At 43.9% G+C, this 14213-nt stretch overlaps 1 protein-coding gene across 10 annotated transcripts in view; it reads left to right on the plus strand.

The window, feature by feature from the left end:
- Nucleotides 1-14213, plus strand: part of NTM (neurotrimin) — a 939904-nt gene that overhangs the window by 762776 nt on the left and 162915 nt on the right. For all 10 annotated transcript variants that reach the window (XM_032356562.1, XM_032356566.1, XM_032356568.1 and 7 more), the window contains one exon: nucleotides 2274-2506. In XM_032356562.1, the coding sequence (XP_032212453.1) occupies nucleotides 2274-2506 (233 nt within the window). The remainder of the gene's footprint in view (nucleotides 1-2273; nucleotides 2507-14213) is intronic.

Here is a 14213-nt window from a genome sequence, read left to right on the forward strand (position 1 = left end):
CATGTATTCTAGTTATCTAGATATCTTATTGAAGTGAATATTCTAATTCATTGCATATGAGGTAGGGCCAGAGTTTCTGCATTTCTACCAGGCTCCCATGGGATGGTGATCTGCTGGTTTTCTGACCACACTTCTACATAGTGAGCTGCTAGCTCAGTGCTTCCCCATCCTAATATTCATATGTTTCATACTCAAGATTTATGCTAAGGAATGGTCTAGAGCCAGCAGCACTGGTGTCACTTGAGAGCTTATTGAAAGTGCGGACTCTCGGGATCCACGCCAGACCTATCAAATCAGGACATGCATTGTACTAAGATTCCCAAGAATCATTGTAAGCACAATAAACTTCAAGGTCTACTTAGGGTATGTTCACTCAGGTATTATACACACAGACTCTGCACTCAGAAGGACCCTGCACATGGGTTAAGTGCTCTGCTCTCAGTATCTTGAAATGAGCTCTGCCTTTTCATTTTATACTGAGCTCTGCCTTTTCATTTTATACTGAGCCCCCCAAATTATGTAGCTGATCTCAGACACATAACTCTGTGCTAGTGTTTTTCAAACTTTGGTAGGTCTATGACCCAACTGGGGTATTGTTAGAAAATCGTATTTCCGGATACCCAAAGACTGAATCAGTAGGATAGGGGGTGAGACTAAACCCCTGTAACAAACCCTTCATGCGATTCTGATGCAAGTGGCCCATTCCCTTGATCTTTTCCTAGTGAAGTCATTTCCATCCTGCATTGTCTGGGAAACACAATGAATAGCACAGAGCTTGCTGGACACCAGAGCAAAGGTGTTTCTGGTGGAGCAGCTTTCCCTACAGGCATTCTCAGCAAGGCTCCCCATGTGTGCCTGAGTGGCCCTGCAGTGATCCTGTGACATTTACAGAAGTGTAAGCGGAAAAAAGGTGCAGTACAGGAAATCTCATCTCAAGAGGGACCACCCGGGAAGCTGGTGTGCTCAGCAGCAGTTCTTAGGTTTTTTATGGTCATAGACCATTTTGAGAATTCAGCAGGGACAGATGTCCCTCCCCAGGGAAAAATCTCCCTTTGCACATTCTGAGGAGCACACAGGTCCAGGAATCAGCCAGATGTCCTGGCTGAGATGCCTGTCACTTCCCAGCTCTCTAACCTGGCCAATTCCTCAGAGCATTCCAAATGGTGGAGTCCTGATCTTTAAAGTAGAGAATGGGTAAGATAATCTACTTCACAGATTGGCTGCAAGAATCAAAAGAAACGGTGTGGATATAAAAGTATTTTGTACACTGCAAAAGAATATATAAATTTGAGGTATCATTATACATACTGAGCTACATTGCTATTTCCAGCATTGTAGTTAGGATCAGGACACTGTGTTTGTGAATTTCCCCTAAGGCCATAGAACATACTTGGTGTACTGAGAGAGGGAAATGAATACAGACAGAGAGATGTGATTAGGACTTGGCGAGAGAAGCTGGGAAATTTGAAAATGTAAGGAAAGAGAAGGGAGCTTCCACAATTTGGGGACTCCAGATGCAAAAATAAAAAAGACGAAATCTATTTTTATACGTGCAAACAGTTTTGAAATTTTGGAAAATGCCTTTAGTCTCGCAGTAATTGAACATTTCTGCCCCTGGGTGTAATGAAGATAAATAGCAATGGTGGTGGTCCATATTTAGTTTTGACTTCAGAAGCCTTCTGTTAGAATCCGCTATTCTGAGATAATGTTTAGTAGTTAAAATCTGGGTCTCTCTGATGTAGCACATATTATCTCTGTGGCTTGAGAGAAATATTTAGTTTCTTTGTTCTTCTGTTCCTTCTACCAACAGAACCTTGCTCATAGGGTTGTTATAAGTACTGGATGACTTAGTACTCCCAAAATACCTACAGCATGGGAATCCTTGTGCAAAGGGAGAGCTGATGGTTCCCTGAGGGTCTAGCCATTCTGGGTATGGAAGATGCCTCCAACTGTAACTACCAAATAATTATGACTACAGAATTGGTACTTTGCTCAGCTGGTTTTCAGTGCTCAGTGCTGAACTTCTCAGGACCCAGAAGACTCAGATAGCCAGTGCTCTGAGGCTATAATTGCACAAGATCTCTGCTGCCCATTTCCAGAAAGTGCCACTCAATAAGACAGGGAATGTTATGTGTGTATACTGGGGGAAGGGGGTGGACGGGTGAAGACAGGGCATGGTGAAAAGTCATCCTAGCATTGCTAAGAAGACCTGACTCTGATTGCCTCCACTTCCTTTCTGGTGCCTGGACTCACCCGTCTGTTTTTCCCTCCAGGTGCACAATTGACAACCGGGTCACCCGGGTGGCCTGGCTAAACCGTAGCACCATCCTCTACGCTGGGAATGACAAATGGTGCCTAGACCCACGTGTGGTCCTCCTGAGCAACACCCAGACCCAGTACAGCATCGAGATCCAGAACGTGGATGTATATGACGAGGGCCCGTACACCTGCTCTGTGCAGACAGACAACCACCCAAAGACCTCCAGGGTCCACCTCATTGTGCAAGGTAGGCGGGGTTTGGCTGCACCATCTGGGCAGTGGCTGGGAGAACCCATGTCCGACACTTTTTCTGTGATCCTCGGCAGAGATGAGTTCTGTTTGTTCCATCTGGACAGGACAACAGAACAACTAATTGTCATTCTGCCATTTGAAGCTGAATTTTGACATAAGTTTTCCTGTTGAATAGAACTAGGATTTTCTTTTTTGTTTTTGTTCCAATAATATATTTTCTCAGAAAATTATCTTCTAATTATTGCTTTCCTTGGCTTTTTTCTCCTCTTTAGATTTTCTTTCTTTTTTTTTTTTTTAAGGTTCTATACAGTTCTAAGCTTGCTTTATTTTAAGATCTGTGTTTTAGCTCTTCTGGCACTACACACACGCCATACCCTCCCACAGGCTTCAAAGAAAGCAGAGCCCGTCACAGATGCTCTAAACGCCCACCTGGGACACACCCTTAACAGCCACCCCCACTGCCTCCTGCTTGCTTGCGTCTCTCATCTCTCAGCCCTGGGTTTCTCCCTTTTAATAACCTGTGTCTGATTCTCCATGTTTGCTGGCACCCCGGGTTCCTGCCCCCTCTTTCTGCACCCCTTGAACCCAGCTTTTGAGGCCTATATACTGGGTTTGGTTTTGCATCTCCCTGGGTTCTGCCCTCTCCCTGTTTCTCAGGCCCTGGGTGTGGTGCTCGCCTGTTTCCCACAAAGAAGAACTGGCCCCAGAAGATTCACACAGCACTTTACCATGGTGGACATAGGGCCAGAATGAGACTTGGTCGCTTTCGGGCTGTGAGACCTGAATCAACTTACTGACTAGGCTTCAGGGTATCCTTCTGTAAAGCAGAGTCACTGATGTGATGAGCTTGCTAAATTTTATCTGATATTTAGAAGTGGGTCTGGCACCTATAGAGCTGTATACATGTTAACTGCCAATATTTTTTTAAATACTGATACTACTTTTTAGCTTTTTAAAATTCTTTTATAGTGGACCACTAGCTCATTTTATTATCTCAGAAGCTTAGGCTCAGAGTAGTGGAGCCTGCCTTTTCTGCTGGGGTCTATTTCCCAGCCTGATCTCTAGTTCCCTTCATCCAGCTGATGGGCATCTAGGGCCAGAAGCTCCTCCAGCAGAGGCTCCTTCAGCCACCACTCCTCGTCAGGGCACCCAAAGAAAGGGGAAGAGATTGTCAGATGCTCGGCTAGAGAAACAAGGGCAGGAAAGTGGCTGGAGAAGGAGGAACACAAAGGAGCTGGGGGAATTCGGGAACGTGATCTGTGAGAAGGGAAAGAATGTACATCCCAGGTTTGGACATGTGCTGGGGAAGGGCAGGCTAGGTGAGCGGGGATGAGATTCAGCACAGCATGAGAACTGTGGCCTTCGCTCTAAGCAGGGACCACAGGGACCTCTGTGCCCCTCAGTGCTGGTCCAGAGCTTGGCCACACCGTGTGGTTTTTATTTCTTTTTCTCACTCCTCTGAATGGATATTATGACTTTTCCTATTAATTCGTTCTATAAATGAATATATTTCAAACTCCTGGATGCAAACAAAATTTTTTAAAGGAGATGAAATTGCATGGAAGTTATCACCATATTACAAACAGCAGAATAAGTATCATTCCCTAAGACTTTTGTTTCAGGGTGGATATGTTTTTTATGTAAAATACATTTTGGTGGGGGGCTTGGGTGGCTTGGTCAGTTAAGCTTCCGATTCTCGATCTCAGCTCAGGTCTTGATCTCAGCATCATGAGTTCAAGCCCCTCATTGGGCTCCATGCTAAGCATGGGGCCTACTTAAAAAAATTTAAAAATCAATCAATTGGTCAAAACCTTTTTTATGATGGATAGTTGACTGAAACATAATTTGAGGGCCACATCTGATGAGGAGGTCTGACGACTGCTCCAGTGGCACTATCTGTATTCTGTACGAGGGGGTGCTTCTGAAGCCATCCCCCATGCTCCCTTCATGCCCTGACCTGCACACACTTACTACTGAGAGCACGATACCCTGCACTGACAAAGAAAATTTAACAAACACATACTAGTACGACATTCACTTTAGCAAGCCAGGAACTTTCTGGAACTGGAGTATGGAAGAAAGAGTGGAAAATGCCGAAACTTCCCTGAAAATAAGGACCGTGTTTTTGTCTTTTTTTTTTTTTCTTTAAGCCCTCCCCTCCCAACACATACACCTACACACCCACACATTCCTGCCCTAAGTACCTGGGAGAGTGCCTGATCCAAAGTGCACATTTAATAAATGCTTATTGAAGCAAATGGCTGAAATTATAGTCCAGAGGTCTTAGACAGCATCCAGAGGGGAAGCGGAGTGCATGTGGGGGTAGAGACCTGGGAGGGGCACGGCGAGGAGGTCTACATCAATCTTCGCTCATGTCCAGGCTAATGGAAAATGTCTAATCCCCAGCTAGGTGTTTACATCTGTGACTTGGCTAGGTGGCCTCTTAGCATGACACGCCACCTCAAGTATTGGAATCTCATCTTGGGCTAATTTTCGAATGCTGATGGGTGTATTGATCTGGAAACAAGCTAGGTTAAAAAAGGCACTGGTCTTGTACACAGACTCAGCCCAAGCTAATCCGCTGTCGATATGCCTGGGCTGAGCATTATTGACACTTTAATGAATAGTGGACCATAGTTTTTCAGAGCCAACCTGTCCCCCTTCTTAAAAGCAATCAGACAAACTAAATAGAGCTAGACTCCCCCATCTCTGTATTGGAAAGAGGATACATCACCATCCAGCATTTAAAAAAAAAAGAATATATTTATCTTGGGATCATTTATTATACTGAACATAAACCCTAATTCCCCTAGCAGGAGCTGACTGTCTGTATTTTGTTGAAGTTGCTATTCAACCCTGAACACAATGCTGCTGGAATGAAAGTCAGATGTATTAAGTTTTCAAAATGGCATTACAGTCATTAAATACTCACAGCCATATACTCACACTGCACGTGCACACACACACACACACACACACACTAGCAGAAGCAGAAAGAACTAAACCAACTGTCTGCCTCTGAGTATGTATATTTATATATATGTGGTCAGCTTCACATACAAATAAACCTACACAGAAGGAAGGTAATCACACTTCCATAGTATCATGTGAGCTGCTTCAGGGAGAGAGTATCTTTCCTCTTGTTATCAACATATCCTTTGTCCCCACTAGTTCTTTGTTCTGGGTCTTCTCCATGGTTGTGACTGAGTATGTTTAGTTCTTGCGGGCAGCTGTGATGCCGCCTCTGCAGGTGTCTGAGAATCAGACCTTTGGCCCTTTGTGCATGCCCTTAGTACTCCTTCCTTCCTCCATAGGGGTTATAATTGCTGACAAACAACTCTGGCTACAGTACTTTGGCCAATCGCTTAGCACATGGAGATGAATAAAAAGCTGCCTTCAAAGAATTAGTTCCCATTTGTGTGGAGATGGACTTCTATAATGTTTGCTCAAGCCATGACCAAGAATTCATTTTCTGGAAGTATAGCTACTGTTGGCTGAATCCTTCTAGGGCACCCATCAGGAAAAACCAACAATGTGGGTCCCCTTACCTGCATGTCCTCTGATTATACATTTTAACAGATTCAGAAAAGACTTGACAGTAATCAGGCTGGTCTTTTTATGTGGCAGTGCTTCTGAGCATGGGTGGGTCCCCGAGCTCAAGCCCAGAATGAAGGGCTAGGGGTCTTTCCTTGGTTCATGGTTTCCAGAGCTTCTGCTATACACATCATCTCCTGTCCTTCCAATCCTCAGGACAATCTTTTACTGGTGGTAAGTTCTTGATGTGCTTTTTTTTTTTTTTTTTTTTTTTTTTTTTGTTATCTCTGGGGCTACCTAAATTCTCCTAAATCTTCCCCAAGCTGAGGGGGGTAGGACTGGTTTCCGAAGGTCCTGGCAGGGCTGGTGATGTGGCTAGAACGTAGACTGGGTTGGCCTAGCCTGGGCTGCAGAGGAGTGCTCCTGCAGTGGGCACTGTAGGGGCTGGAGGAGCAGCTAGTAAGTGACACCATGGGGAGTACCAGGTGAAGTAAGTGTGAGTGTCAAACCACAGAGATCTCAGTCTCTGTGGCCCAGAATGTTAGACCAGCCTTCCAGAAGAAGGTGACAGTTCTTCCGATTTGCGTTGTTCAGGGTCAACATGGAGGGAAGAGCAGGCTTCTGGCTATGGGCACTGAGCCCAGGTGATTACATGGAGTGAGTCTTCCAGATAAGCCAGGAGTAAGGGACAACTTTAAAGAAGAGATTGGCTCTGGGGGCAGTGTGGGAAGAGGAAGAGGGAAAAGGCATCAGCAGGGGTTGGTGGGCAAGGGGAAAGGGACAAGAGAACTGAGTGAGGTACCTACTCACCACAATGGCTATTGAAAATTAAATGGGCTAAAAACAAATAAAATTTAAAATGTACTTCCTCAGTTGCACTAGTTACATGCTTCTGTAGCCATGTATGATCAGTGGCTACTCTATTAGCCAGGAGAGAAATAGAATATTCTCTTGTCTTAGAAAGTTCTTTTGGGGGATGCCTGGGTGGCTCAGTTGTTAAGCGTCTGCCTTCAGCTCAAGCCGTGATCCCAGGGTCCTGGGATTGAGTCTCGCATTGGGCTCCCTGTTCTGTGAGGAGCCTGCTTGTCCCTCTCCCACTCCCTTTGCTGTGTTCCCTCTCTTGCTGTGTCTCTTGTTGTCAAATAAATAAATAAATAAATAAATAAATAATTAAATAAAATCTTGAAAGAAAGAAAGAAAAAGTTTTGGGCAATGGGCCAGTACATGTGAAAGCAAGAATGGGTTTCATTAATGTAGGGGTCAGGTGTGGTATGGAAAAGAGAATGGGGTTTTGGAGACAAGACAGAAATAAGAAAAGACGGAGGTCTTTTAAAGACAAGAGAAGGGTACTACAAAGGTGGAGGACTGGAGTTCTTCTGTTAGCTAAGGCAGAGAAGAAAAACCAGAGTCTGAAGTTGTATCCAAAGGAAAACAGAATTTGGAGGTTGGTTAAATATGGGTGTGGAGTGGGGAGGGAGCACACCAGGACCTTGAGGACTCTAGAACAAGGTGGTACTAACTCGTCGAAAGCCTCGTGTTCTAAAGCATTGTGTGACGGCTTCATGAAGAACCTCAGATCTCTGGACTTCTTAATTGTTAGATGCCTTGAATACTCCACACAGAAGGAGTTGGTGAACATTAAGAAATACCACTCACATATTTTCACGCCCACTTAGGCAGCCAGAACACCATCTTTTAGGCCAGCGTGAGGGAGGTCCATTTTAGATTTATTGAAATTTGAGTCTAATGATTTCCATCCCTTTGACCTCAGGGTGTTCTGCTCTGTGAGTGTAATTAATAAGTGGCTGCTTCTGGAGTCCAGCTGCATATTTTAACCCTATTCCTCTCTTGATCCTGGTGCTCCTCAGGGTATCTAAAGTGGCTAAGCATTGGGAAGAGAAAGTCTCGTGGAGAGCTCAGAGAGAATAAAACACCTTGTGGGACTGAATTGTTTGCTAAGTTAAGGGGATAGTGGAAGCCCTCTCAAAGCCCTCACCATCTTACAAGCGCCCTTGTGTGACAGTTGAGCACAGCTTCCCTGGTGGTCCACAGAACATTAGCGAAGGGCCTTCTCATCCAGGTGCAGAGGCCTGAGCGCTGTACTTGAGGGGCTTTAATCTCACTCAGACACATGTTGGCATGATAGCGGATGTTAGCCCACAGTGCTCCTAAGACATGGATATTAGTGTAATAGCAATAATAAAAAATAATAATAATTAACAGAGCTTTTGGTCTCTAGCACTTTTTCCAGGTTCTATCTAGGTCTCTCTTTTGTCACTGGAGTATCTAATCACCCCCTCCCTTTTGTTTGGTGTAAATGAGTTTTCCAGTTTCTTCCTAAGCAGAATTAATCTGAAAATCCCTGCTATTGTTTGATAGTTAATTACCTGTCTCGTGGAGTCAAACAGCTCCAAAGCGCATGAAAGGGAGGAGATGCTAATGCCTCTGGAATGGGGCAGGAAGGAGAGAAAGAAGCCAGGATGCTGCTGTCATTCCCTGCCTTAGAGGAATTCCAGAGAGAAAGGGCCTAGGCCAGGGAGAGAGTCAGCACGGGCAGATGACTTGCAAACAATGGAGCTTTGGCTGTACCAGCCCTTCATTTACCTTTCATTGTCTTCGTCTTCCAAGCCCTTTCTTCTTACCCGCCTGATCTGTATAATCGTGTTGCTTTCCAATCCTGAATAATTAATTGACCTTGTCAAACTAAACTCATTATTATGATTAAGGGAACAGGAACAATAACTTTTAATTTCTGGACACCTACGCCCCATAGAACCCCTCCCCCACTCTGAACCTGTACAAGAGGAAATTTGAAGCACAACATATCAAAGGGAATAATGTGCTCTAATCCTTACGTGGAGAGCAAAGATTTCTGTCTCTGCAGCCACATCACCTAGAAAGCAATGTGCCCTCCTAGCGCTACAAGGCTCCTGTAGCGTTGAGAAGACCTTTGTACTGACTAATTTCCATTCAAGCCACAGCTTGCTGAGCCTGTAGTAGAGGGAAGCGTCACCATTCAGTTCTAAATCAACAGAAGTCACCTTCTGAGTACATCTGTGCTCTTCGGGCTTCCATAGTCTGTGTGACAGTAGGTCACATTTACCATCCCAAACTGCTTTCCAAATTATCTTTCCTCTTCCTGCCCTGCTCAAGAAATAGATGAACGTGCACATTCGGTCTGATCGTAAGACTGTGCATCTGAATTCAACAGAACTTTCAAAAAGTCAGGAAATTAAATCCCACTACAAAATTAGAGTGATCCTCAAACACCCTGGAGAATGACAAGGAAGTAGGGCATTTTACCTGAAATTGATTTACAGAATTTAGACAGCATGCAAATGAAGCATTTCAGTTCTAACTGGTGAGTTTTTAAATTTCTCCGTGTAGTTCCTGACAATGGAGGGGTTGAAGAGTCTCTTAGACTAAAGGAATCTGAGAGAATTGCTGTAATGAAAGTCACAGTGGTTTAATAATGGCATTTTCTCTGCCTTCTGGGGGTGTCTGGGAGGGTCCCTCATGTTTTGGAAGCCAGTTTGGAAGACTTGACCTCTGGCTCCCGTGCTTCCTGGTCACAACAGTAAATAACAACATGGTGGCCCTGGCCGAGCCCTTCCTACCACTTATGGCTCTAAGGAAACAGAAAGTTTGGGTGGCCCGACCCTATTGCTTCACCAAAAACACTCACAGGAGTCAGGCAACATCCCTCCAGGTTAGCAGTTAGGGCTCCCGAAGGAAGGTCTTTAAGCAACCACGGAATTCTTATCCCTGAGGTGTTTTTCCTCAGGGAGTCTGAGTCGCCTCTGATTGGGATAACATAGTGGCTCTGAAACCTCCTGGGTCTTGTGTACCCCTGAGGCCTCCAAATAAGACCTGCTGCCCTTTTATTTGGGGGGAAAGTGCAAATGTCAGATCCTGAATAAGTTGCCCTTCTAAGATACATTCCTATAGATTCTTATTCCCATATCAGAAGCTCCCTGTAGTTTATCTGAGCGGAACTTGAAACAGACAGTGTTAATTAAGGATGACACGATGTCTTTTTATGGCCTCAAGACCCACTGGTATGGATCTGACTAATCCCAGAATATGTTTACAAAAGCCCTCTTACAACATCCCTAGAGGTTTCAGTAGGTCTCCCCTGTAGGTTGTGTATTAAGTGTTAGAAAGGCCAGCACTATGGATAGAGGAGCTTAGATACTCAAAAGACTTAAAAAGCTTCTGATAATTCTTTTTATTTTAATTTTTCTTAGACTTGATTTATTTATTTGAGAGAGACAGAGATAGTGAGAGAGAGCAAGAGCCACAAGCTGGGAGGAAAGGGAGAAAGAGGCTTCCGGCTGAGCAGAGAGCCCAAGGTGGGGTTCCACCCCAGGACCTGACCTGAGCCAAAGGCAGACACTTGATCGATTGAGTCACCTAGGCACCCCAAAAAGCCCCTGATAATTCTTCTGGGGTGTGTTTGTTTGTTTTTGTTTTTGTTTTGCTAAAATTGAAATGCCCTGCTTTTAGGGCATGGGGTGAAGTTGGTGACTATGTGTCTAAGTCCATTTGCTGTCCGATTGAGAAATCTCAACTGAAAACTTTCCATTCCATCAAACAGTATTTTGAAATTAGGCACTGGGGACACAAAGACCCAGATGGAGTTCCTGTCCCATCTAGCGGAAGGCATTCATAAACTTACAAATAGCTCTCTTATACGGTAACGTCTTGGGTTAGGATTCTCCTATATATAACTGCTCCTAATACACTGAAAGGGAAGCAAAACTGCATGGTTACATTTCACCAACCCCCTCAAGAGTGAATAGGAATTTTTAGGTCTGGAGAGAAGGCATCCTGGCAGCAGTGACAGGTACAAAGCTTGGCATTCTGAAGATGTATGATATGTTGGAGGAAAAGTAACGACACTAAGGTAGTAACAGGACAGGGTTCCTCTGGTGAAGTCATTGAGTGTATGGCCAGAAAGATAGTCTGCACATAGGTAGTAGACTATGAGCCTGTGAGCCCTGGAAAGGTGCACAATGAAAAGTGGTAGGACTTGGAGTCCTGCAGGTTTTCAAAATGGGCTCAGTTTTCCTTGATGTTTGTAAGAGCATCACATCTCTTCCTCAAGGAAAGTTCCATTAGGTTGTTCTGGCAAAGGACAAATATCTAGAAGTTTATCAGTAGAATAGAAAATGACAAGTGCCAGGGTCAAGAAACCTTGGTAGGAAGAGGGAATTATTGGAAGGAAAGAATATATCCAACCCCAACTTACTCTATGTCCCTTGCATGGTAAAAATTGCCAAAGACTTTTCTCCCGCGAGGTCAGATTTTAAAACCTTAAAATGTATGTTTTTTAAAACCTTAAAATGTATGTTTTATAACCATTGCAGTCACACTAATTATTCTTTTTCCATAGTAAAGATAGATTAGCTACATTTCCCTGTACACCAGCAAAAGAGTACATGACCCTGGGAGCCCATTGTTCTGTCATCATGGTGATTGTACCAGAGAGAGCAAGGATGCTGGGAAGGATCACAGTGAGCAGGAAAGGGCCCATACCCTTAGGAACTGGAGACTGGCCTGTTGCCAGCTGCACCTTCTCACTGGTACCCAAGAGCCCACCACATGCAGATGAAGGAGTCTCAGAGGTTCTGAGGTTTCCAGGGTAATTTAGGCTCTAAGGTGTCAGCTCTTGGCATGTAATCATAAGACTTCATTTCCTGTTGAATATCTTCTATGGTAAATTAATGTCTAACATTGGTAAAAATCTAATTGGCTTCTGCTGGAGGTAGGCTCAGTGGTGAAATGCTACTGGAGTTGCCAGAGCACAATATTTTTCTTTTGAGAGATCTTCATTTAAAGTTATTTGAGAAAGAATTTATTGATTTAAAATTAGGACAGTTTAATTTGGTGGCATGTTTTCTTTATGTCTCAATTATATATTCATGTCTTTGTGGTAAACTCAGCTGGTGGGGGGATTAAGAATTCAAAATAGAGGATTTTCACTTGGCAAATAGTGCTTTCTACTGTGATTAATTGGGAGTCTGCACAATGAACCCAGTGTTGGCTCCGTTGGGGATTGAATAGCTTAATGGGAAGAAGGAAATTTCAGAATTTAGGAGTCCTGAATTCCAGTCTGAATATGACAATAAGTACCTGGAAGAATGACCCACTTCTTTAATCTATTTCCAACTAGATGTATTTTATAGTAATGTTTGGATATATCGCATAATCCAGTTTGGAGAAAGTTACCAAATAAAAGGATGCCAAATGCTCCTGCATGTTAAAATCTTTCATTTTTGTAATTATTTATCAATAGTAAATGTTGCCAGGTTCTTCTGTCCATTTGTCTTGTTTTGACTCCTTTAGGCAGACATATTTCTCTGTTCTGGCTGTGTACTTATATTCTGCTGCTGGTGTAGGTCCTCATTCCCAAGAACCTGTCTGGATTGTATTCCCTTTCTCCATCCTGGTTCTGTCCTTTGACTCTAGTGTTTCTGGTTTTCTGACCTTCTGGCCTGGTGATGTTCCTCCACTCTCTAGCTCTCATCCCCTTTGTTCCCATAATTCAGATTGGATTTGTTTTATGGTGGTCTTATAATGCTCTGAAACTGGACTTAAGGGAGGAATTGTCATGCTATGGTGGTCTTATAATGCTCCGAAACTGGACTTAAGGGAGGAATTGTCATGCTAACCCTGCTCTGCACCTAAGGATCCAAGCTAGCCATGTCCTTTCTTACTCCCCTAAAAAAGGGAGATCAGACATTTTGTTTTTCCTTCTTTCCCTTTCACACACATGTAGACCACCAGGTGTGTAGAACCAAAATATAGGTTGGGATAGATACAAATACGAAGGAGACCAGTCCCTCCCATCAGGATATATATGGGGGTGGGGGCAGCAATTAAAGTTTGAAAAGGGGGGCTACTGGGACAGAGCCATTGACCAGAATGCAAGGATTAAGGGCCAGGTACCTCCTAAGCTTGAGAGAAAGGTATGGATGTGGGAAGGCCACACAAAGAGAAGACTTTAGAAATGGATGGTGTAGTATTTCAGATCCTGGCTATTAAAATGATCATAAAATAGCTAGTCTGCACACACCCACTCTCCTCATCACTCACTTTGTCTCTATTCATAGCCAGAGTGATAGTTTCAGACCTGAATCTGATGGGACCTCAAGGACTTAACCTAAGAGAGCCGGTTCCTTATTATGGCCTACAGGGCCCAAGGATGAGCACCCTCTCCACTCCTGGTTCACACTGTGCTCCTGACTCCCCATGCTCATTTGATTTTATTTCACTCTTCTTGTTCTTTCTGGTCATGGGCCCTTTCTGCATTCCCTCACCTCTGCCTTGCATCTTCTTCCTCTTTCTGTTCACTGAATCCTGTTTATTCTTCAATCATGAACTTCAACGTCAATTCCTTAGGGATGCTGTCTCAGACCTGCCTGTCTTGCATTAGTACCTCTCCTTCCCCAGGATTCAGAGCCATGTTATTCTTTGTGTTTCTCGACACAGTAATAATTTGACATTTGTTTGTATGATCACTTGGTTATGTCTATTTTGCCAGTGGACTGTGAGCCCCCTGAGGGCAAGAGGCCCATCTGCTTTTGCACTCTGTCCCCAATATCTGGAACGTGGTAGGGGCACATGGGCTACTGATTGGATAACAAAGAAATTGTAAAGCTTCTTTTAAAAAAAATCATTAAGCAAAATGATTCATTGTGTGTTGGGACCAGCTATGGTATGCTGAATAACAGCCACTCAAATACATTAGAATCTAATCCTTGGAATTGTAAATGTCACCTTATATGATGACATCTTTGCAGGTTTGGGGAAGTTAAGTGTTTGAGATGGGGAGATTATCCTGGATTAGGCAGGTAGGTTTTAAATATAGCCACATGTATACTTATAAGAGGGAAGCCAAGGGAGATTTGATACACATGCAGAAGAGAAAGCAATGTGAAGAGGCACCAAAGAGAGTCAGAGTCGCTGGCCTTGAAAACTGGAAGGATGTGGCTATGATACAAGGAATGTTAGCAGCTACCAGAAGCTTAAAGAGATGAAGAACATGTTCTCTAAAGCATCCAGAGGAAACATGGCCCTGCTGGCATCTTTACAGATTCTGTCATTCCTTTGATCTGTACCCCCAGTTGCTTGGCAACTCACAGTATAATCCAAAGTCCCTATTG

Source organism: Mustela erminea, chromosome 9, assembly GCF_009829155.1.
Source record: "Mustela erminea isolate mMusErm1 chromosome 9, mMusErm1.Pri, whole genome shotgun sequence".
NCBI lineage: Eukaryota > Metazoa > Chordata > Mammalia > Carnivora > Mustelidae > Mustela > Mustela erminea.